The 25,832-nt window shown below is 41.1% G+C and overlaps 1 protein-coding gene across 13 annotated transcripts; it reads right to left on the bottom strand.

The window, feature by feature from the left end:
• Window positions 1–1,264: 1,264 nt before the first annotated feature.
• LOC103629871 (exportin-7-A) lies at window positions 1,265–24,425 on the bottom strand. 13 transcript variants are annotated; one of them, XM_020539441.2, is made up of 30 exons: window positions 24,170–24,361; window positions 23,248–23,277; window positions 22,659–22,968; window positions 21,914–22,074; window positions 19,297–19,362; window positions 18,261–18,378; window positions 18,080–18,189; window positions 17,877–17,972; window positions 16,362–16,485; window positions 15,947–16,014; window positions 12,939–13,025; window positions 12,693–12,845; window positions 12,506–12,601; window positions 11,827–11,886; window positions 11,638–11,759; window positions 11,468–11,555; window positions 9,105–9,209; window positions 8,778–8,879; window positions 8,661–8,713; window positions 8,515–8,578; window positions 8,292–8,426; window positions 8,097–8,209; window positions 7,920–8,013; window positions 7,465–7,684; window positions 6,394–6,524; window positions 2,872–3,018; window positions 2,614–2,742; window positions 2,402–2,500; window positions 2,253–2,291; window positions 1,266–1,890 (listed from the first exon to the last, which is right to left on the bottom strand). In XM_020539441.2, the coding sequence occupies exons 3-30, from the start codon at window positions 22,906–22,908 to the stop codon at window positions 1,753–1,755; spliced, it is 3,168 nt and encodes a 1,055-aa protein (XP_020395030.1). In that variant the 5' UTR covers window positions 22,909–22,968; window positions 23,248–23,277; window positions 24,170–24,361; the 3' UTR covers window positions 1,266–1,752. The 13 variants fall into 13 exon arrangements, with proteins under 13 accessions (XP_008649184.1, XP_020395030.1, XP_020395027.1 ...); XM_020539438.2 differs by having other exon boundaries at window positions 22,659–22,999; window positions 23,124–23,277; window positions 24,170–24,327; XM_020539439.2 differs by having other exon boundaries at window positions 23,124–23,277; window positions 24,170–24,327.
• Window positions 24,426–25,832: the final 1,407 nt, after the last annotated feature.

Raw genomic sequence — 25,832 nt, 5'->3', positions numbered from 1 at the left:
CAAAAAGAGTGTTTGGCAACGTGGTTGTGGAGAGAATATGCTGATTAGAATCTATGTATTTGACTGGCCGGGTTATCAGATATCTAGAGAAAAAAATAAAAACAAAACACTATATCAAACATCCATAAATACAACGAATAGAACTATATTTACCGTAGCATAGAATAGTACTTTATTTGTAACATGAACATAATACTGATTAAGTACGATAGCAGGACTAAATATACCAACAAACTTGAATATGTTGGGTTTGTTTAGGAGAGCTCCCCTTCATGATACTCTAGCTCCAAAAGCTAATTCTCTAATAAAGTGATTTCGAGTGATTCTCTAGCATAAGTAAATCTATTTGACGAAAATCATTTAGCAAGTAGTATGTAAAGTGATTTTTTAGGGATTAAAGAATAGGGAGCAGGTTGGAACGGAAAGCAGGTTTTTTAGCTTCCACCTAATACAAAACAAAGAATAGATTCACTCTGCTCTCTTCGTAGAGCAGTTCATTTTTTGTCATTTAGCTTCGTGGGAGTGATTCTCACTAAGAGCCGTGAGAGCTCTACCAAATACCCCTTAAATAATGCAATCCATGAATACAGCAAATTATTATTATTATCCCATGCAAGCACGGAGTATTGCATTCAAAACAGCAACGCATCGGTGATGGCAGATCAGTCGCGGCCTCACGGGTCTCGTTTTCTGGTGCTGCGGAGAGAAGTCGCCCAGCTTCCCAGGCAACAGCTGCGTAGGTGCTTCTCGTGGACCGCTGCCGCCAGCTTCGTGGGGAAGCGCTTGAAGAAGCCGGGTGAGAAGTTGACTGTTTGGTTCGGCTTCTAGCTTCTGGCCGCCACAATCTCCAAAGAAGCTGATCCAAACACAGCTGTCTCGTCGAATAAGTGCAAACATCAAAAGACCTAATTGACTGGGTGATCTGTTTTTACACCACCACCACCCGCCGGTCAACAGCAAACAGATTGCATGGGGTTTAAAGAGCATCGTAAAAACAAGAAATCAACATAATCAAACAAACAAAACATGACGATCTGACTATTACTCGTAAACACAGGAATGGCAATATGAAACCTCCACAGCTGGGGCCCTAGGCTCAAGAAATTCTCTGCTGCATTGCATGTCTGCACCTCCAGGTAGGCCAGTACAAGCTCCGGCAAGCAACAAGACCACTATCTCCTACCAGCAAGCAGCTACAATGCGCAGTGCCGCATTGCAATTGCACCACACAACCTGCAGAGTATCAATACCAAACAGAGACAAAAAAAAAAGAAATTGTTATCATTAACAGTTCAATCTGCACAGCGGATGCAACTGAGCCATCCTTCTTACTGTTCAACTTTCATATTCAGCAAAGCCAACGGAATCATTTACATCCTTTACCTCGTTGACTTCTTAACAAATGAATTATATCTGAGATGACTGCCTCCCACTTAACAAATTGGGCAAACAGCCACCCCTGTTCTAGCACCAATTTTGCTGTACATGCTAAAGGGATGCAATATAAAATAAAAAACAAAAGAAACAATCTCCACCTTTCACCATTCTGATTAAAATGACATGCTATGAAATTTACAGCTGCTTTCACTACCACATGCATCAACAAGACCATCTTCAGCCAATCCAAGGCAAACCTAAGGACAAGCTCTTCTTTTCTCAACCCACAGAAAGGTGGTTCCAAAAAAGAAGGTAACTGGAGTATTTACATCATGCAGGAACACCTTCAAACTGATAGCTGGTACCAAGGAGCTGTTACTTCAGTCGAAAATCACGTCTAAATGCTGTCAGGTTTTGAGTGAATCTGTCACGATTCTTAGGTTCCAAGTTCCTATTGACATCCGTCATCAGCTTATCGAAGCACTGTGAAAGGCGTTGTTGCTGGTCCACAGTCTAAATAAAAGATGCATTAGATCTCTTTAAAATAATCACCCATTTTGTAAAGCTAGTTGGGGCATCCAAAAGAAATAGGTCCAACAAATCTCAGCCTTCATTATAATTATATTGGCATTCTTAAGGTAACACGATTCAAAACCGTTAAGATTGCTAAATGCTAATGGAGGGGGAAAAAGCCCACTTAATATGTTCTTTCATATAAAGCCTACATTCCGAAGGTGATATACAATATTATGACACTAGCCCAATTTGTACCATAGGAGCAAAACAAAAGAACCAAGCAAATTATGATGTCCCGACCAAAAAAAAAATTGTAAGGCTCTAATGTAATATGGAACTTCAAGCAGGACTGCTCTAACCTGTGATGCTAATATGTGCGCTCTGAGTTCACTGAACATCTGTACAAAAAGCAAAACCAAATCAAAATAATAAACAAGCTTAAAACCATAAAGTAGAAAAATCAGTGTTATTAACTTATTATATTAAAATAAAAAATAAATGAAGGCACCTGTTCACTGGTCATTATCAGGCTCAGTATTGGTCGACTCAGACTCCACTGATTACCAGCATCCTCAAAGAGCATGATCTCAAAAAGAGTCTTCAGTATCTAGAGAAAAAAAGATTGTCCCAAGCAAGTTCAGTATCAATCACAAATAAAATACTACTATCTTATGTTACTTTGAAACATTTCATAATATGGTAAACAGAATCCAACAAAACCTGAGGAAACAAATTGGGACACTCTCCAATATGTCGTGCGAGATTTACTGAAGCTGGTGATGGAGGTGAGTCACCAGATGTAATGTTATTAAAGTAAAAGGCTGCCAGGTTGTCGATGGCAGAAGCGCACTGCCGATAAACATGATATAAATCAGCCCAAATAATATAAAAGCCAATACAGTTTCAGCCTAACTACTTCACTAAACAAATATCATATAATATAGCTTCATCATTCAAGATGGAATATTTGAGACAAACCTGTGATGATATCCCTGCATCTAGACCTTTTAAGCCAGATTCGAGTGAGCTGACAATATGTATGAATGTGTTTGTGTCCAAATTGAGAACAAACTTGATATGGTTGTTGAACAGAACTTCCATATACCCAAAGTACGCTTTCGACAGCTGAAAAACAATAACTCATTCTCACTAAGGTCAACAGCTGAAAAACAATAACTTTTCACTGATGTTACAGAAGTACAGATGAAACCAAAAAACAAGTGTTTTAAGTGAACAGAAGTGTGGGTTGACATAAGCTCTGGCTCATATTTTTCAGATTGCAGGTTACTATTTGACCAAGATTCTAGGAGAACAAGACTTGGACCAAGCAAAAACTATCCTGCATAGAGGTATCAGCATTAAGGCATAATAGTCAAGGGTATTAGTGCAATCTCTAGCATCTCTCATGTGTCCCTTATGTACTCTCCATATAATCCCCACTAGGCCTCAATAGCATTATCCAATTCAGTCTATTATACGTAACATGGTCCAAAGCTTTAGATCCTGCCACCACCCTCCCCACTGCCCCCCTCCCCCCGGAAGAATCCATCTCCGCTCCCAGGGGCAGCCTAATCTCGTCCATTTTTTCCTCCTCTCACATGGCTCTTCAGCGACAGTGCCACCATGGCTCGTAGTCCGCTCATCGAGGTTCCTTCAGCCCCATCCGCATTGTCTCCATGTCATCTGCACGTGTGTCCACAACTGGGCGCTCCCGCCCGCCCGCAGTCTTCAAGCACTGAATGGAAGCCCCACCATGCAGATACTCACCAGTGTCTCCCGTAAACAGCCACGACCGTGTGCAGCTCATCGTGCCTCTGCCCGCCCGCTCGTCATCGCTCTCAGCGGACAGCTGCGCCTGCCTCCACCCATCCTTGCCATGTGAGCCCTGCTCGTTGAGGTTCCACATCGGATCAATGTGGGGGCCCGCGGGGCCATCTGTCTTCCTCAGTGCAGAATCGATGCAGACGCCCAGGGCCATCTGTCTTCAACCGCACAGAATTGACAGTTGTCCATTAATGTCTCGTCTCCGTCCAGCCTGTTGCAGATCTGCTTGGCCATCATGCGGACTGGTAGCGACCTCACTGTGCCATCCGTGTGGCATCTGCGCAGAATTCTCCATGGTCTCGTTACTCCGCAGGCGGCTCCCTCCATGGAGGAATCCTATGCAGTGCTCGTCCATGCCACCTGTGTACCCGTCTCTGCCAGGTCTCAGGTCTGTGCGCTTGTGCCCACAACCATCCGTGGGCAAGTTGAGCTCCGTCCTTGATCCCATCCTCTTTCATCACAGACTTGATTCTACCATGGATTCTTCATCTATTATGTCAGTCAAGTAGAGGCAGCAGCAGAGAGTCACATTGTCCTGCTGCCATGATGCCTGTGGGGCTGTGGCTCCTTCCCTGCTGCATGCTCGGTCTGTTGTTGTGCTGGTACACTACACTTTGCGCTGCTACTTCTCTGTCCATACTGGGTGTTGTTCTGTGTATATTGAGGCCTATTTCCTAAATTCCATTGCATCCATGTCCGATTCTACACAACAGTTTGTCCATGCCATGCGTGTCTGACAAATTTATTGTCAGGTAAGCCAAGTTTTTTCTCTTTGGTTAGCTGAGTCTCGTCCATTTAGCAAATCATCATTGATGCAACTATACTCTCTTGGTCTCTTTTGTAGCTATTTTGCTACACTTCATGATCAATGGCCCTTTACTTGTCTTGGTCACATCACCATTCTGTCCTACTACTTGCCATCTTGCACCAATACTTTTTATTCTTCCTTTGGCTTGAATTGACACATCTCTTTATTCTCATTGAGTTCAAAGTCTCCAAAGCAAGGTTCATATTTGAAGAGTTTTTTCGAACAACGCAGGAGAGCTCCGTGCCATTTCATTAAGAAAGAAAAACACCACGTACAAAGGGAGGAGCAGACCTCCCTGAAGTCACAACAACACTTACAATACACCTCTAGAAAACGACCCTGCCCAGCTACCTAGCGGCTACGGGACAGGCACATTCCATGAGAAGATGCTGCAGCCCAGAGGCCCCGGCTAGACACCACCAGTGACTCTACAGCCACCTGGGCAAGAACCCTTTGTGTCTGAGGCCGGAGACCATCAAACACACAGACATTCCTGTGCTTCCACAATTCCCAGTAGACTAGGAGGACCAAGGAATTGAATCTTTTCCGCAGACCTTTTGTGAAGAGTTGAGGTACTTGCTGAAGCACGGGCTGTGAAGGCAGTATCCTCTTATAGAGGAGATGATTTTCTACAACAACATTGTTTAAGAGTTTTGGATAATGCCAACGACATTGCATTCAGACTACATTTGAGAGGGGGTGTTAAGGTATAACAGTCAAGGGTATTAGTGAATCTCCAGTCTGGGGTCTCTCTCGTGTGTCTATCATGTACTCTATATAGTCCCCATTGGGCCGCAAGAGGATTATCCAATTCAGCCTCTATTATCTGTAACAATCAGATGGTAGTTTCCTAGTCCTAGGGTTTAGCCTAAATAAATAAATTATTAAAAGAATTGAGCTATCGATCCATCATAATTAAAAAACTCGACCTGCGGGGGGTAAGACAGCCCCCGGGCATTGTATTAAGAAGAAGACCTTCTCACACAGGTCGAGAAAACCCCCGAACCCCTGCCCCACCCATACACAGCGGCATCGAAGCCCATGTGAGAACGACCACGACCGGGGCTGAGCCTTAGACTTGTGCTTTGGCGTGGGGCAGACGAGGGGATTTTTTTAACCACAGCCTGAAATTCGCTCCCACGGGGAGTCGAACCCAGGACCTGAGGAGTGCTACTCAGACCACCTAACCAACTCAGCTAGAGGCCCTTTCGCATCCATCATAATTAATACTCTCAAGATGTGTACATAGGGTACTGCTTACTATTATGATATGTGCCTATGTTTCAAGAATCAGAGTTCGAACACAGCTTGCACCTATGGTATGACTGACACACAACACAGCCCTCCTTATACATGGGGCTCCACAAGCAAGCCACTCAATGATAATAGCAAAACCCGTTTCTGATTAGTGAGCAATTATCTCCTAAATTAATTTGCTTGCATGTTCCTGCCCATGTTCTATTAAGAAAACTTTGATGCATGGAACTAAGTGAGAGAAGGAGATGTGCTGTGTAGGCAATGTATTGAATGAGTATGTAACCAGCCGGATACAGAATATATAGGGAGGAGGAGCTCCTATGGCTTATAGAAATAGCGCCACGAGTGATCTCCTCAATCAATCAAGGATCAGACCTTCATAATGTGTCTGATGTTGATTGATCCCTATATCAATCAAGGCATCTCCTACCATAACAGCCCTGGATCTAATACCAGTCAAGGCATCTCCTACCATAATAGCCCTGGATCCTATCTATGCAATCACACGCCATTACAGGAAGGGGATGATGCATTACAGGAAAGGAATGATGCACTGCTAACACTAAGAACTAGTATTAAGACATAAACTAAAATTGAATTGATATGAATACCTTTTTGAATGCCAATATATCAGATAATGGAACTGAGAGGGTCATCTTCAGAGATATATCAAGGGCATCAGCAAGTGCTCTGTCACCATAGAGCTCAAATACGCCAAAATTGACATAATTCCCACACAAAGCTTGAAGTTCCAGGTAAAATGGCAGTCAAAAGAACAATACATAATCAGCAATTACAAAACCTTAAGCCCACAAGAAATAAAATATCGTGACAGCATGTCATAGTAGAATCTTAAAAATGTGAAGAAATCTAAGAATCAAAAAGTAGCTAATGTTTACATGGCCAGAACCAAGATATATCCCAATGTGTAACAATTCCTTAGAAACCATCCAAGAACTGGTGATTCACAAAGTTTGCTTAAATTATTTGGAATTCGTTACTCATTGTGTAAGAAATCAAAAGCCATTTAGAAATATAAAGAGTAAAGTAGTTCTTTTCAACAGTTTTCAAAGCACAAACCCTAATGGAACAGCCAGCAAGTTTGCAGTTCAAAATGATAATTCAGCAGCAATAGTAACATCTGTTTTTGTTTTTGGTGGGGGGGTGAACATAAGATGAACCACATACAAGTGGGTCTGGTTTTTTTATTGTATGCATGTGAATATGTGATATGTTGACATACAATAAATATCATTGTTAGCATTTTTGGATTAGTGGACCTTGGGCAGATTAGATCAAATTTGTTAGTTTGTTAGGGTTATCAGTTAGACTTGAAGGCTATAAACATGGACATATCATTAGTTGTAACCAAGTAGGAACCCCAAAAAACAATCAAAGCCTCAGAGGATGAGCTTATTCTTCCTAATCCTACTATATTCCATCATGCCCCAACTAAATCCATGTCATTGAATTTGGGATAATGAACACTACAGTTGATTACAAGAAAGCCTATTACAAAAACCCTGACAATTAATCATGGTTCACATCCATGTAATCAAGTGATAATGAGCCTTCTGAAATATGGTACTGGTGAATGCAGCCAGCTATCCACTATCCTGATCCAACCTATAGTCAACTCAGTACATCAAATTAACATGTCGAAAGACATAATTGTTACTCACCCCTTGAAAGAACAGTCAGTGAGATCCATATGCCTTTGTATTTACTTCCATAAATGTCTGTGCCATTAGGAAGCAATAGAATTCGTGACCCGTAAGCCACGATTATCTTGCTAACCTCTCGGAATAAAAGGATCCCATTTGGTGATGATGAATCAAATGTCAGTCTTTGAGCTTTGTTCAAAACAAATTCATACGTGAACTTGAGCAAGGGTGTGGTGACCTGCATGCGGTGATATTTAGGGTGACTTAAGACAAATTAAGAAACCTCAGGTTATGAGTAGTTAAATTAGGCTTAAGCAGCTTATTTGACAAAAAAACATACAATAGGAGCACACGGATGCAAAGCTGTTTCTAAAAAGAAAGGCTTATACATAATAAAATCAGGAATGTAAAAAATGCAATATGTGCAGGGGCATAAAATTGTTCTAGAGAACAGACTGGGGACAGATGACAACCTCTGGTTCATCAGTGCAAAGTGAGATGGCTCTCAGCAGAAGTGGCATGCGAGATGGATACAACCAGTCAAATAGGAGGCCATATGTCTTGCGGCTGGACCACATCAGTAAATCAGTAAAGGTATAGTTAGTTTCAAAATAATAGGACCTCATAATGAACATTATCAGATAACACACCTGTTGGTTGCCATAGCTATGCCACGTAGATCTCTCATCCAACCAACAAATGCACGCTTAGCGACATCAGTCCGAAAAGCAGCATCAGGAGTTGCCTCCAGGTTTAATGCAACCTACAGCGAAAAGAGGATAAAACCCACATCAAATTTTAAAATGTACCAATGCTTCCCTCAAAAGGATTATATATCTACACACCTGTTGAAGTGGTTCCATGAAAGTCCTGAATTTCACAGGGCTATCTTCCATGAAGACTAAGGAGCCAAGGATGTAATAGAACGTAGTTCTACTACGTGAACATTTGTATTCTGCAAGAAATGGGAAATTCTCTGGCTGGAAGAATAATAAAAAAGAGTTATCTCTAAAACTGAGTGCAGCGATGGAAAATAAATAAAAGTTAGTGGGAAGCGGAAGACTTTACAGAATGATTTGCAATGATGAATTTTACACTCTCCAGCTTAAGCAGCAGCTTTCCAGTCATATAGCTGACTTGGCAAGAAAAAAAATATGAACAGTCATCACGCATAAATGAGAAAAAAAACTGGAAAAACATAGTCACAACTTTACCCAGTTGCCAAGTCAAGGAACAGGGACAGAGTATGATCAATAACATCCTCACTCTGTAACCACAGCAAAGGTCAGCAAAGCTCAAAGGTAAAGCTTAATCAGTAAATGAATAATCACCTCAGCATAGCACTTCATATTTGTAGCAATTTTGCCAACAATCACATTGAGTAGAATTAAATGGTCATTAAGTCCTAGAAGCTCAGACAATCTTCCATACAACTGCTGCAGCAAAAAAACACTGGTTTATGGAATTAACAAGCAGGTACATCTGCCACACTCGGCCAAATATTAGCAAGATAATATACAAGGAATAGACAGGGGCATAGGCTTCAAAAAAAATAGCAGCAATTGGCAACAGTGCCGAATTTTTGCAGGGCAGGTTCCGCCATAAACCAAAAGAAGCCCATCAAAAGAGAAAAAATAAAATAATAATTGTGTATTAACCTTTGAAGAATGCATAGCTTGGTCTCCTACATATGACCTTCTGAAACTTTGTACAAAAATGAGAATAGCTCGGTCAAGCCTTTGCTTACTTAATTCTTGATATCTCTGCAAAGACAATAAAGTCAGTTATTATGGGCCTGCGAAAAGACTACCGATTCCCAACAATTTCTCTGCAAACAAAGGTCTGTAGTATTTTGGTCAAGTATCTCTCATAATTTTGAGCAATTGTCTGTTGGAAATAATGATATTGGTAATCTGTTAAGAGTAAAAGATACCACAATACCAGTTGTCGGTACCCCGTGATTGTGGTACCCACTGCTACTGTGTCAAGGCAGATACCCACGCGGTTAGCTCTAACCGCGTGCCAAGGAACTGAGCAGGCCAGCCCCACAGGACTGGTTCCGCCTGCCGCTGGCCTCGGGCTAGTCCTCTGCTTCGGGACGAGCCCGGTGCTGCCACGTGTCCCTGATGAGGACCTGCTCAGGGGCTACACGTATGGGCCCAGACCCCCACGAACATCATCCGGGTCGCCTAGGACGGGTCCTAGACAGACACGGGTAATAACCGGACCTCCGACAATGGGTTTCGGACCTCCTTATGTACCTTCTAGACCCCGGTCGGTACAAGCCCAGTGCTTACAGCCAGCCTGCGCCCTTGGCGCGGGCTCTACGCTAAGATAGGGGTTCGATGCCACCACGTGGCCCCAGGGCGTGTGGCGCAAGCCTTCGGTTAGAAGCAAGCCCCCTGTCTGCAGGCTCACTGCCCGCATTTAATGCTGGGCGGCCGTGACGTGCTCTGCCACACGCAGACACGCAGAGCAAGGCACTGACAGTGACAGGTCGTACATGCCAACAAGACCGCTTCGCGCTTTACCGAGGCACACAACGGCGTGGCCGCGCCATGCGCATTTAATACCCGCTCAGGATAACGCAAGTTGTTATCTCGCATGTGTGGACGACGACATCATGATGCGACGCTCGGTCTGCGATGCACCTGATACAGTGTAGGCTGGAGGTGACAGCACGGAGATATCGCATCAACTCCTGCGCACGTCAGCTTGCCCAGCCCGGACGGCGTCAGCGTACCAGGTTTAGGGTTTAGGGCAGTCTGTACTATATCATTGTAGGATCTTTTGCTATTATGGATCCAAAAGATGCATTAAACTAATTGCTGCATCTAAAAGTATGTGTCCTTTTGAGCCACACAATGCCAAATGGAGCTTTAAACTTAGCTCACATATCGTTAGTGTCAATGCATCATATATGGTTATCATCTCAAAGAAACCTGCTGACTTGAGGCCTGCCAAAACCTAGTAAAGTGAATCCATCAAGTAAAAGAATATAATCTAGGCTGCTTTGCTTTTGGAACAAATAATAATAAGTCAAAAGTTCAAAAGCCATCTTGAACTGTAGTTTGCATTAGTTGTTTAACAATTCACATAATTGTGAGTAGACCAGACAACAAAGGGAAAACTAATAACAAGAATGTCATTTCTGCCATCCTGATCAAACTCATAAAATTCTGATGGGAAGCTGAGGGGGAGGTGTGCACAGAAAAAATGGTAGTTATATGTATCGAAAAGTTTAAAATAGCACATTTTGCATTACTGAAATTCCAATTTTCTTAGTGAATTGATAAATGAGTTTATATCATGTTACTGGCATAACAATGAACAGTTAAAGTTCAACAACAAATTGTCACAGTAAGGTAGTGTTTGACTCCAGAGCCAAGTTGGCCGGAGCGGCTCTGTTCTAAATTCTGATGATAGAATGGCTTCGTTCTGTGTTTGGTAGTCAAACTGGAGGTGCTTTGTTTTTTTTGTTTGGTTCCAGAGTGAAGCAGAACAGAGCAGCTCCATTCTGTGTTTGGTTCCAGAGTGAAGCAGAACAGAAGAGGAGGCTACTGACAGCAACATGGAAAGGAGCACTGGACTTGCGAGCGCCCAGGTACGATCGTTTTTGGGGAGGCTAGAGATGCAGTATATTCGAGGAATATTCCACTTTTGGAGCTGCTTGGTTCCATCTGGAATCAAACGAAACATGCTATATGTTGGAAAAGAGCGGCTCGGTTCTACCTAACTCTAGTACTCTACAACTAAACACTACTAAGAGGATTGTCTGACTCTAGACACACAACTTTCTACATTAACAAATAATTCTCAGGGGAATTATTTATCCTGCTAATACATTAGCTCATTATTCATGTTAGGGCTTGTTCGGTTACGAGTGGATTGAAGGGGATTGGAGGGGATTAAATCCCTTCCTAGTCATAAATGAATAAAAGGGGTTTTAATCCCTCTCAATCCCCTTCGATCCAGATGCAACCGAACAAGGCCTTAAGTGGATAAATCAGTTTCATCTAACCTGTGTGTGCGCTCCTGTATCAGTCACACTTATCAACTGTAGTACACGGGCAGAGAGTTCTGCGTCAATCAACTCTTGTGTTTCTTGACTGCAGAAGAACATGAAAAATCTCATCCATGAAAAGCATAGAAAAGAACAAAAACAACAAATATAAAAAAAACATTGCTCACCTAACACCTGTTACCTGCCTAACTTTGACAATGGCCGCAATTATGTGAACCATCCATGCAATTTGGCCTTCAATGACAGACAGCTCATCAGCATCACCAGGAGCGGGTAATCTGGACCTTTCCTGTAGTAGATTATTTTTTAATATAATTATATTAAAAAAAGGATTGTGTGAAACAACACAAACATACCGTATAAGCTTGCAGAAGAGGTTCCATGATGTTTATGATGTACAGACTACTACTTTGGTACTGCAATTCATTGAAAGAAAAGAAGAATCAGGTTGTGTAATGTAATATGAAACGTTGTAGGAAAATATTAAATGAAGTCGGAAAAAATAATAAGGAATCTCAGCTGTCCAATTGGTAGGAAGAGTACTTATAATTTTTTTGTTCATTTAATTAACTAAAAATTATCCATATTAAGTTAACATATACAAATTGGAGGCAAATTTACAATCCAGATTCAGAAAATTTTATTTATCATCATTTACCCTAATAAGGCCCTGTTCAGTTACAGGGGGATTAGAGGGGATTGAGGGCTTGTTCGGTTGCGTCTGGATCGAAGGGGATTGGAGTGATTAAATCCCTCCATAGTAAAATACGGGGAGAAAACAATGTGTTTCCTGCACTCGGTGGAAGTGGATTAAATCCCTCCCTAATCAAAATTGAATAGGGAGGGATTTAATCCCCTCCAATCCCCCTCAATCCACCCCTAACCGAACAAGCACTAGGCTGGAACAGAGCATAAGTACAGGAAGATCTCAAACTGATCAATTAAGAATTTAAAGGATCTTATTCCCTACTGTATTAAAAAAGGAGAACCAGATGAATAGTTTTTGAAACACCAAAAACCAAAATTAGGTAACACCTGGAATCTGCAAAGGAAAGGAAGAAACTCCAGCTGGTCCTGGAGAACTTCCACACTATCCAAAGGATTTTCCAGTGAGTTGTCAGCAAGGATGGCCTGAGAAGGGTAGAAACAACAAATGACAAAAATGGTAAAAACAAACTTTTTTGAACTGAAAAGAGCAGAAGCATCCCGTATGAACTAATACCTGAACAGAATTAATTCTGGAAGTGATAAAACCTTCTGTGATCTTGGGAACAGTTTCATCAAGAAGACTTGGTGTTTCACCTTTCAAGTAAGGCACGGATGTCACCAGCCTTGACCAAAGACTTAGAAGGTAGTAGACACTGTTGCTGGCCCACTACAGAAAGAATAATCAATAGTCATAAGCCTGACACAATACATACTTCAAAAAACAAATGGCCAGCAGTTAAGCAATAAGAGTAAGACAAACCTGCCATGACAACAAGGATCTAGTTGTAAATTCAGCTACTAGACCAATCCACTCACCATAAAACTCAACATTCAAAAGCTCTGCCAGCTGCACAGCACAATAATTTAATGCCTTAATTAACATATAATGATAAAAAGGGCTCATTCCTAGCATAGGCTAGTCAATTATAATGAAATATAGCAACCCCATCAGCAAAGGTCAACAGACATCAAATTATTTATCCAGTATTATTGTGAACAAATGACAACAGTCAAATATAAACCGAATCATCTGCAGTAAATGTTGTGGATAATTCTGGGGATGTCAAAACAAATAACAGAAAATAAAAAGGAACAAACATAGAACAGTTTGATTGATGCGTATATAGTTGTAACACAATAAATTTCCAAATAAAAAATAGGTGTGGGTGTGAGTCATTACACTTTTTTAACATTATACAGTTTCATAATATATAGCAGGTCCCAAGCCCTGGTAAAGGAGGAGGGTTGTGATAGGCTTGGTGAGCCAACGTTAAACCTAGCCATTCTAATAGGATGAACCCCAAAAGAAATCTGTTGGGGTGTAACACGTCATTTCAGAACCCTGGTATGGTGTTAAATGGGCAAGGGCAGGGTCAGGCGGTCAGCACCCCCTTGGTGACGCACCGTGGCATGATCTAGGCAGAGTGTCAAGTGAGCGAATCGCTGCTTCCTTGATGGCACGCTACATTGGCGTCCGGGTATAGTGAAAAATGTGCAAGGGTCTTTGCATCACCAATGGGTGAAAAGGGTAAGGAAGCTAGCCGAACCAACTTGGAACCGTTTAGGTAGTTGGAATGTAGGATCGCTTACAGGTAAGATAAGGGAGTTAATTGTGATAGCAGCTAGGAGATGGAAGGGTTAGGTGGACAACAACAGATTCAAGCTTTGGTACACATAAACAGCTGCAAATAGAAATGAAGTAGGATTTTTATTGATAAGAGCCTAAAAAACAGTGTGGTGAATGCAAGGAGGCAAGGAGATAGGATTATCTTAGTCAAGCTTGACGTGGGTGATTTGGTCTTGAACGTAATTAGCACGTACACCGCCAAGTAAGCCACGATGAGAGTGCTAAGAGACTTTTTTGGGAGACTTAGATGGCATGGTTAGAGACATGCCTATTAGTGAGAAGCATTTCATAGGAGACCTCAATGTGCATGTAGGTTCAACAAGTGCAGGTTTTGGGGCGGTTCGTCGAGGTTTTGGGTATGGTAGTAGGAATCAAAAGGGACCTCTAGTCTGTATTTTTAATTGGCATCATGGTTTTTAAAGCGGTAAGGCGAGCCAAGGCGTTGGACCACCGCCTGGACGCCTAGGCGAGGTAGGCGGGCAAGGCGCCTAGGCGTTGGACCTCCGCCTGGACGCCTAGGCGACGCCTTAAGAACAGTGATTGGCATAATAGCGTCTGAACCAGCTGAGAGAATCTGGAAGAGTTGGGGCACCCCCGCGGTGCAAATTCTTCATCTAGCTTGCATCTCTCAATCGGTGTTGGATGGACGACAATCTAGCTCGTCGAGGACTTGATCACCCTGAGAAATGCCTCCTTTGTGATCAGCAGGACGAGATAGCTCAGCATATATTGGTCTCCTGTGTTTTCTCTAGAGACACATGGTGGCAGGTTTTGTGCAAGGTGGGTCTCCAACATTTGGCACCAGGGCTGGATGATTTGGTATTCCAAGAATGGTGGAGTGGAGCTGAATGTCAGGTGCCAAAAACCCAGAGAAAAGGTTTTAATTCAATGGTAATTCTTGTGGCATGGTGGCTCTGGAGACATAGAAATGCTTGTGTTTTTTATGGAATATCCCCAAGCATTGGCACCATTCTTCAACACATCCAAGAAGATGCAATATTGTGGGGATTGGCTGGAGCTAGAGCCCTTAGAAGTTTCTGGCCTTGTTTTTTTTTGTTCTTTGTTTTTGTTTTTTTCTGTTTTGTTCTTTGTGTTTAGGTTTACTTTCATTTTTGTTTCTGTGTGTGCTTTTTGTTTGTGTTTTTCCCTTGCCTTTCTGGCACTTTGCATTGGGTCTAAAGGGTGTACCCAGTGTCGTAGGCTTCCTGCACTGTGCGGGGTCTGGGGAAGGGTATCTTTAAGTGTCAAGTCTTACCCGCATAATATGCAGAGGCTGGGGCTCGAACCCGGGACCTTCCGGATATAGACGGTAGGCTCTACCGCTGCACCAGGCCCGCCCTTCGCACTTTGTATTGGGTCTATTTTAGACATTTTTCTCTTCTTAATATATTGATGCGCAGTACTCCTGCATGTTCGAGAAAAAACTGTGGTTCTCATGGCCTAGCATGCTAGTATATTAGCAATTTAGCATGACCAATTAACTGGTTCTTTCCATTGGTATAACTAAAAGATTGGGAAAATTACAAAAAAACAATTCAGAAGGGTGTCAATTCTCTTATTATACTAGGAGCCTGGACCTTACGGTTGCACCACAATAGGTGTGTGTTTGATGGGGCATCTGCATCTCCTAGCCTGGCTAGAGCTCCTCTGCTCGCTAATGAGGTGCTGTGTTTGTGAGGTTTGGCTGGCGCGAAGCATTTCTGACCTCTTTGCGCTTCAGCCAGACGACAGTAGAGTTTAGTTCGTGTGTTCTTCTCTGTAATAGGTGTGTATGGCCAATTAGAAACATGGGTGTTTGTTATGTGTTTGTAAGGGCTCGCCCCTTTGACATGTATAAATAAAAAAACTACCAAGCAACACAAAAGAAGACATGAATACTTTGTTAGTCTATTTTTCCTATCACATGCTAAAATGAAAACAGATAACAGTTAGAGAAAAAACGATAATTGATAAAAAGAACATTTGTTGCCAAAACACCAATAAACCAAGTAGGGTCATTCTTCATTCAAGTAACAGGATTGCAACTTATACAAGTCCTTATTTAAAAAAAAAGAAGTACTTTTTAAGTCTAAACTGCTGTAATTTCACTGCTATGAAATAATGAAACTCAAATTATGCCGAAAAAGGAACAGGATTGCAACCTGGTAATTCACTTTGAAACGTCCCAAAAGACGGCAGAACTCATGGTAATTGTCATGATCAGCAAGTCCTGCAAATTGGAAACCAAAAAATGCATAACTACTTTGCCTGCATCAGTGCATCAACAAACTTATCTACTTGGTAAGAGTACCAACTGTAAGAATATCAAATCAAAAGAGACTTATCTGCTAACAGGTTTGCATTCTCTTACAGTACACAATGTGGTTGTGGCAGTCAATTCATCCGATTAACAGGGAAAAAAAGTATATTACTTCATGTACAGTGTCTTCAATCGATATAATTATGATTTTATTTTAGCAAAAGAGACTGTTATCTCATTAATCTGTGAAAATTGTGAGAGGAACAAAACCAGCATCTAACACTAACTTCAGAATGAAAAATCTTTGGGTAGTAAACCTTGGCCAGTTAGAAGTATCTCCTTGGTGCCTAGCATCAGATGAGAAAGAAACTGGGACCTTGCAGGATCCTCCACAAAAATACTGCGCCTGACAGAAGCAAGTCGAACCAGACACTCCAAGGCCTGGAAAAATCAAAGGGCTTGCACATATAAGTACAGAACGAAAGGGGAGAGAAAATATATGAAATGTTAAATGCAGCTACAACTTAAGGCATTAGCCAGAATTAATTTCTGAAGTAGAGAGTAGTCAAACATACTTCTAAGAGAATACGGCAAACATCAAAAAATATTGCTGCTGCATGTAGCAGCAAAAAATTACAGTTCTTGAGCTTCAAAAAACCCACTAACAATACTAAATTAGCAGGTTGCATGAACAACCAAGCCACCTGATAAGAAGGTAAAAAGTGATTGATCTATAAAAAATCAATATAGTGGTCCGCAGTGCTTTCAAATCGTCCGACTAATCGCGATTAATCGCAATTAGTCGGACTAATCGGTAGACTGCAACCGACCAGCTCCACCGATGCGACTAGATCGACTAGAACATTGGTCGTCCGATTAGTCGACGACTAATCACGATTAATCGTCCGACTAATCACGATTAGTCGTCCGACTTAGTATGGGACGACCAGTTTAGACAATAGAGACTCCTTTGTAAATAGGCTTTTAGAGCTAGGGTTGTAACTTGTGGGCTGTAATTTGCTTTGTGGGATTCTAGGGTTGGGAACACGGTCAGGCACAAGAACGCAGCAGCCGCTCGCCCACTCCTGAACGCAGCAGCAGCCAACGCCGCACAGACCGACAGGCGCACACGGACGCGGAGCTGCCGGCGCCGCACACGTCTGCAGCCGCTGCCACCTAAGACGCAGCACCGGAGCGCCCCGAGCCCTCAACCTTGTGCAGTAGCCTGCAGCACGAACGCAGGTACGCAGCAGCCCACAGCACCCTGCAGCAGTCGCCGCCGACGCACAACCACACACGAATGCAGCAGCCCGCAGCACCCCACCCCCTCTCCCCCCGACCACAAGCTTCCAGGCGCTCAACCCTGTGCAGTGTGTAGTGCTCGCCGCCTCAAGATGAGCTGTGTAAATTATATATACTATATCCTATTACTATATATTATATAAGTATATATGTCCAGAAAAATATGCACGGCTAAATGGGAGGATCGATTAGTCGATCTGGTCGACGACCAATCGCGACTAATCAACTGGTCAGTAGCTATACGACTAGACGACTTGAAAACATTGGTGGTCCGTCACTAGCAGGAATGCAGGATACTATAAAAAGACTGAACCAACCATAAACAGGATATTATACTTTAATAACCACTAACATGCTAGAGAAAATGTTGTTCCTGATCAATTCTTCACAGGTTTATCAAGGGCATAGAACTGCCATAATTATGTGCACATGAACATGGACATAACAAGGTAAATTCTTTTCAAACGTGGATCAAAACAAAACTCTCTTGAATTATTAATGAATTTACTCAAATCACCATGTCAGTATACCTCTTTTGAAACCCGTATGTCATTGACTTTGTAGTAATCAAAAAAGATTTGGAGTGTGGAAGGATCTTGAAGAAGAGGCCTCCAAGATGCAGGAAGCTGCACCAAAATAAAATATTCAATTATTCAATAAAAGGGAGCAATTAAGTGTGGTACAATGAAAGGTTAATCAATGTAAGAAGCTAATAATCATGTAAATGATATACCTGCACTGTTCCAAATTCTTCAGAGCTTTCGTCCACCGGAGAACCAACAAAGTCAAAAGATAAGCACTTCAAGGCAAGGTCAAGAGGAATATGTCCAAAGTCATCCGGAGCTGAAGTTTAAAGAGGGGACATTAGGCAATAATCTACTGGGGGAAATGCCAACAAGACATCTTACGCGTACCTTCACTCTTCAGTTGGTTTAGTGAGGTTAACGAAATTTGGAAGATCTGCAGAAGAAACTGATCCTTGAATGAACCCGCAATTTTCCTATGAAGCGTCAAAGGCATCGCGGGGTTTGGCTATATGATAAATCAACATATAAACATCAAATTAAAATGGGTATAACAATTCGAATGTACAAGAAAAATGAAGTCGGAAATAAAACCTTGATTGGAGGTGAAGTTAATTACATGAACCAAAAAGCACAAGGTCAGTCTGTAAATGTATACACTAGTACATTACATACTAAGAAAATTATTCATTCAAGAGAGGTGTTCCTTTAGAAAACAAAAAAGGAGATAGCAAGTATGGACACCGCTACAGTCCGCTATATTCACCAAACAACATATGTTACTCTTCATGTTAAGTAGTAAAGAAGCATATTGGAACTATCTCAAGTAGTTCATTAGCAACAGACACACAAGATCTTCACAACAGACACAATTATATACGACAGAATAGAATTACACAAAGAAACAGAGAAGCCTTTTGTGTGTCCATTTGTATACATGTTAAAAAGTCAAGCGCATGTAGACATATTTAATACATGTTAATATGCAGCATTTGTATAATTGTATGCATAGTTCTAGGCGCAACTTTTGTGCATCCATTCCACAAGATAGTGTCTATAATGTTCAGTTGTGCTTGTGCATAGTCAGCATTATGTATGGTGGGCAAAATAACCATTTCATTTTTTCTATGATGGTATGTCCCCACAACATAAACAAACAACAACATAATTTGCAGTGTGGTAGAAATGTTTTCAAGTCCCGATTAATCGTGATTAGTCGTAGAAGTCGGTTTGGACCAATCACGATTAATCGCCCTAGTCGGTCAGCTAGAACGACCAGCAAGTCGTCCGACTTGACAGCATTGGGTAGAACCATCCGATCAACATTATTTTTGAAGCAACACTCAAAATTTAATCAGTCCATGTTTTAATCAGTACAACCTACCACCTATGGAGCATGTACTGGCTTCACAAATAATTGTCTCACCTGATTCATTTCTGTAACGAGATTGTTTAGTATCTTCAAGCCTATGAAATAATGATCCTGGGAAGCCTGAAATGATGTAGGCACACCCAACAAAGGTAAGCAAAATGCATCGCATGCAAAAGAACTTGGAACCAAAAGTATGCCGCCTCTAGTCACAAAGACATGTCACTTTGAACACATGGTCTCCAAAACTGTATTTGCAAGACCAATACTGTTGTAATATTATGAAAGTTATAATCCCATGACAAACCTGAACATATGGGTATGCATGGTCTCAAGTACAAATATTTCAGAAATTAAAATCTACTGACAATTGAAATTTTGGAAACATGTCAAAATGACATCGGACAACAGGAGTATAATATTCCTACAACTGCTTCATTTAAAATTTCATTAAACAAATTTGAGTAATTACTAATGTTGCAAAACGGTAAAGATGCCTACATCTTAGCTTAAACACAAAATTTTTACATATATAAGAAAGAAAGAAAAACGTCTCTTGTTACTCCATTTCTTCCCACTACAAATGATTGAGGTCTTAAGACGTTGTGGACACCTAGGTGCTTTCATGTGCAGGTCCCTGAGTGTATTATTGTTCACAGGAAAGGTACTCTAGCCTTATAGCCAATTTAGCTATTTGTTATCTATAGCTAGGAAATAAAAAATTGGGTAGCAAAGAGCCAAAGATAAGATTAGTTCAGATCTCAGGGGTTTGTTACCAGTAGAAATAAGGTTATATTTGAACTGTTAGGGCCATGGTAGCTTTATAAAAGGAGCAGCTGGCAACCATTAGGGGAAAGCAAAAAAGATAAGCAATCCATTAGGCTTAGCCCCCTTCTACCCCTGTCTTTGTGCTCTGGCTGCCTGATGTCAGGCTGCTTGGCTTAGGGCCATCCAGATCAAAGTTCATGGCAGGTTCCATCAAGTCAATGCCAAGGAAATAGTGTGCCTAGAACCTTGTAATGTTCCATCACCCCACCACGCCAGGTGTACGCCTGGACACTTAATTGTTGTCTCATAAATCATTCAAATGATATTTAACAGACAGAACAGTTCATTTACAAGTAATGTTCTCCTGTTTACAGGACAAATATAGATGTTCTCAAAAAAATCTGGAATACACTAGATGTTCTCAAATCGCTATGCAATTGTGCATACTATCACTGTAAGAGACCATTAACCTGGTAGAGACTCTTATGTTGTTATTAACCGGTCCCTTAACTATAGACTAACAGGCTGGTGTTAGAAAAAAAACAAAAAAAATTAGGGAACAGTAGAAGAGGTATTTGTTGGTAGGGATGGATTCTAAACATCCGAATTATAGGATAAATTTAATAATTTAAAATAGATATGCATAGAATTTGACGCTAATTTTTAGTTATGTTGTTAAGCACATTATGTCAAACAAGAATAAAATTGTGTATAATCTTTTTGTGCATTATCTGCTCGCTACAACGAAAAACGTGAAAAAACAACCGTGTCCGAACCTGTATCCGTATCCGAATTTTATATCTATTATTTGAGAAGATATAGGACAAATTTAAGGTTTACTTGTATGAATCTTAACAAGTTCGATGCTAAAAACAAGAATATTGATTTGCATAGCAGATTTTAGATCTTATTTATTCGCAATCGAAGAAACAGACCAAAAAAATTAACATCCGAATAAGTATCTGGATCCATCCATATTTGTTGGTGTATGATAACATCTTAATCTAGCACACGTTACCTTAATATGTGCATGCGATATAAAAACCCATTTATGGAAGAACAGTGGGGGTCTATATTAAAGATGACAAAAGGCATGCAGAAGGAATAGACATATAGTATAATGAGCAGCAGTGTGACTGTTGTAAAAAGTTCAAAATAACATCAGAAAAACTGAAAGGAAATGTTTTTCTTTTTCCATGAGATGAGGGTTCCATCAAAAAACAAGAAGCCTAGTTTGAATAGTTATGCAACAGTACATCAACGATTCGATCAAGTTACTCCATAAAGTATTTTACTACTTTAACCTATATAAATAGCATAGCAAAAAAAAATCCTATCTAAGTTTCAACTGAAATACCAACTTCCAAATTTTACTGGCATATTTGGCACAGGATCTTACAACCTGCTTCCCATATGAAACTTAGACCATTAAAATGGATATCACCACGAATAAAAAATTGAAACAACAGGTTCTCTGTTAAATTGCTAACATATTATCAGAGCTCTTAATCATACCGCCCAAGTGCTCGATGATTTTTTTCAAGGATTTAGGTCTTATGAACATGAAGTCATGAACAAATTCATGTATGGCATCTATGCATCTAAGAACAGCATGGGCCAGTAGGGTGGCAACAAACAGTATGTATTTTCCTTACAAGTTACATTTCTCTATGTTCAAAAGGTTAAAAAGTTCAAACAACTCATTGGATAAGTGTGTATAAAAACAGGAACGGTGTGTGGAGATTTATTCGGTGCAAATAGCTACATTGTGATGTTTAATTAATTTCAAAAACATGTTTCAGTCATCAAACTGGCAAGGTCTTATGTGATAACAAAATTCTTAAATACGTGGCAAACAATCACAGAATTCCTATCTCAACACATAAAGCATGCAAGACATACTTACAAGACCTAAAAAATCAGTCGCTTCCTTGACAGTCTCTCTGAATCTGTCATCATCAAACCATCCAAATTTTGTAATTCGACAGACCAGCTGAATTAAGGACACAATGACAAAGTTCTGCAATTTAGGCCCCCTTGTGCCAAGATAGTTTATGACATAATTCCCTTCACACAGATTACAAAAAAGGTTAGGTGTAAACAACAATAAGAGGTATTGAAAAGCATGTAAGAAAGAAACAGACACAAATATTAATTTCATCTATGATGACACATACAGAACAACAAATGGAAATAGTTATCTTTCAATGTCATGAAAGCAGACAAAGAAAACTAAGGAGAATATGAAACCATATAATTTTAATTTTGTAATATGTGTAATGAAATTTGGTGGCGGACGGTGTGGAAAATGAAACTATATAATTTATTACAATCTTTACAAACATCTCAAGTATACGAAAATGAGTCGAGAAGAAATAACAAGAGTTTGTTGAAAGTTATATTGGGACTACTCTGTATGGTTGCATGCCGCATATGTCACAGGCTAACAGCTCATATTTATTCAACATAGAGAGAGGCAAATGTTAAAAGGTTGCAGATGCAACTGAACTGTAGCAACAGAGCTAAATTTGATAGACATAAATGGATTTTAATGCTAAAATGACATGTGGATCAGGATGCAACAGAACAAAAACAATAAAACCTTAACTATAGATGATGCCATGCAATAAGTGTACAGAAAGAAACATTACGTATATCGAGACGGAGCATCAAAGAAAGACTGCGGTCAGAAACTTGCTTCAGCAAGCTTGAACTCGCCAGCATCAGGGCATATGGAGTTGAGGCATTGTCCAATATGTATTGGCACTGCGAAATGTACTCGCTGTTCTCTGAGAAGCACTTGAGGGTGCTTTCTGCATGCGCTCGCTCAGCCGAGTCTCTAGAATTATAAAGCTTTTCACACAACACCTCTAATTGCGCTAGGCTCTCCATTGATTGCATGAAAATGAATCTTCAAGTTTGCAGTTGACCAAGTATCCAAGATTAATATGCCACCAGGTTCTGAATTAATATCCACGAATTTGCATGAATGCTTGTCACAAGCACCGAATTAATGCATTAGGTATTCGGTTGAATAAGAAACTTGTAAAGAACTGTAAGGAGCTTAGAAGCTAAAATATGTGATTCTAGCATAGGATGAAGGATTGTCACAGTACATTCATATTACAGGAGAGAAACGTTTGAACAAAAGAGTTTTCTCATGACAGCCTTTCCAATGACGCTTAATCAAAGACAAAAGACACAATTTAAACAGCTAACGAATGCTTATATCGCCAATACCAGCCACAATTCAGCCTGGATTACAGTGATCTGCAAGAATGGAAATGCCAAACTTAGCAACGGCCAAACCAGCAAAAAATAGCATAATAACAAAACAAAGGTTGCTTTTAGCTTCATTTGCTAAGCAATTCCACTTGATGACACATGCAAATAGTTACAGCAATCTACATGATACCATAATAATCAACTAATGATAGCTGCATTTGCTGAGCCATTGTATTTTGGTAGTTCATGCAATAATGATAAAATCTACACAGGTACTGCACAGCATAGGGGATTATTTATAGAGACTTAAACAGGTGTCACATAGCACAACAAATAGCATAAAGCGACATGTAACGCAAGAAAAAAGATCAAAGCAAGTTATGTGCTGCACTTTATAAGACAGTGTATTTGATGGATGCTGCATTCCTCACTGGATAGCCTACCGTCAAAGATCAAAGACATGGAAATCACTCTAGGATGATGCTCATCCCAGGGGTTCACCATGCATGGAAATCGCTCTAGCTGTCTAGCATGATGCTCATCCCAGGGTGGAACCAGCTAGTCCATGGGGCATGGGTTGGAGCCGATTTTACTTTTTGGTGGGGAAACAAGCAGCATCCGTTGATGGGCAGATTGATCGTGCGCTTTGAAGAGAAGGAGCATGTGGCGGACCGAGTATAGAACATGGGTAGACATGTACAGCCGATATTTTTTTACTAAAATGTCGAAGTTAGTAGCCAAAATACGTGCGCACACACCTGCGATTAGATCGGATCCGAATACAGCTGGCTTAGGGTTTGGGTGCTCTGTTACGCGCAGCGGGAAGGGAAGATACCGGATGGGCGATCAGATCCGAATACAGATAGCCATTTAGCCAACTAGCTTAGCTAAGGGTTCGTGTGCTCAGTTTTGCACAGGCAAGAAGGGACAAACGTACCTGGTGTGGTGGGTGCTCGTAGCCGGCAAAGGGCGCGACGAAGACCTGGGCTGCTGGGCGTAGGGCGGCGGCGGCGGCGGCGGTCGCCCTAGATGTCGCGCACGCAAGGTGAACGGAGAGAAGAAAAACAGCAAAGGAGTGAGCGCACGCACGGGACCATTTCTTCCGGGGATGTCTACAGCTATCTTTTCTGCGCGCTACCGGGCCGTTTGGTCTCTTTCTTTCCTCCAGGTTTCGTCAGTCGAAGCCTCAGACGGCCCATGAAACTGGTTTAGTACTGTTTTTGTCCGTCATGTTCTACTGCTTGTTTCACCGGTTGCCTGGACCGTCATTGTGGATGTTCAGCCCAGTTATTCGGCAACCCAAAGCTCAGCCGTTCGGCTACAATGCAAGAGCAAGACACTTTTTTACCATGAACCATAAATCAAACTGAACGAACTAAACCGAAATTTTGATTTTTTTTAGTTTAGTTCGTTTCGGTTTTTTATCTAAAAAGTTCGGCGTTCGGTATCGTAATCGGTTTTCACCGTATACCGAACCAAAGTACCAAAACAACCTAATACCAAAGTTCATCAATTCTAAAATTTGACTATTTAATTATGTGAACTAAATGTGTGATGCGATTAAATAATTATTCACTTATTTATATATGATGTATTATGTATATCTAAATATTTGTATCTATATGATTTTATTTTTAAAAAATTGTGTGTAATCTATCATGTAAATTTGTTCTATGTGTTATTGTTCGGTTTTTACCAAAAATCGAAGTAAAAATCCGAAACCGAATTTCTCGGTGTTCTATTTTCTAGAAAATCGATTGATTCCTAATGTCTAAAAAACCAATGTTTTTTAAAACCAAAAAATTGAACTGAAGTTTCAAAAAACCGAATGCCCAGCTCTAAATGTCGCCCTCTTTGTTTCAGCTTCTTGCAGTCAAGTGTTTTGCTTCTCAGACCGCTTATGTAAGAATCACTCCCGTAAAAATCATCCAAATCAACATAAATACAGAATCCACAGAGTCGTCACGATTGAAGACATCCACCGCTTCCTACACCCTAAACCGTGTAGACCACTTCATCTTTCTTCCCACACAAGTCACGTGATATTCAGATTATCGTGACAGCTATATTATCCAGGAATTCAGGTTCTTGTAAAAGCTATTCAGAAAAAAAAATCTATTCCAAACAATCATGTTATTGTTGGCTAGCCATAGCTACTTTAATAAATAGGGATGGCATCGAGCTTAGCTTGGGTGGAGCGAAAGCCCGACCGCGCCTGTATCGCGGAACATGTCTAAACACGTCCACAACCATGCCCATGAAATCTTGCTACTAGTAGATTTTTGGTGGGTTTTGGATCAGCGCATAGATTTGATAGTACCAGTTCAATATTTCATTAATGTCGGGGACCATAATTAGGGGTACCACAAGACTCCTAATCTCAGCTGGTAACCCTCATCAGCACAAAGCTGCAAATGCCTGATGGGCACGATTAAGGTTAAGGCTCAGTCCACTCAAGTGACACGATCTCGCCTCGCCCGAGCCCAGTCTCGGGCAAAGGCAGCCGATCCCGGAGTATTCACGTCTCGCCCGAGGGCCCCCTCAAGCGACGGACACACCTTCGACTCGCCCGAGGCCCAGTCTTCGCGGAGAAACAACCT

Source organism: Zea mays, chromosome 6 (assembly GCF_902167145.1).
Source record: "Zea mays cultivar B73 chromosome 6, Zm-B73-REFERENCE-NAM-5.0, whole genome shotgun sequence".
Taxonomy (NCBI): domain Eukaryota; kingdom Viridiplantae; phylum Streptophyta; class Magnoliopsida; order Poales; family Poaceae; genus Zea; species Zea mays.
This window is presented reverse-complemented; position numbering and strand designations above follow the sequence as displayed.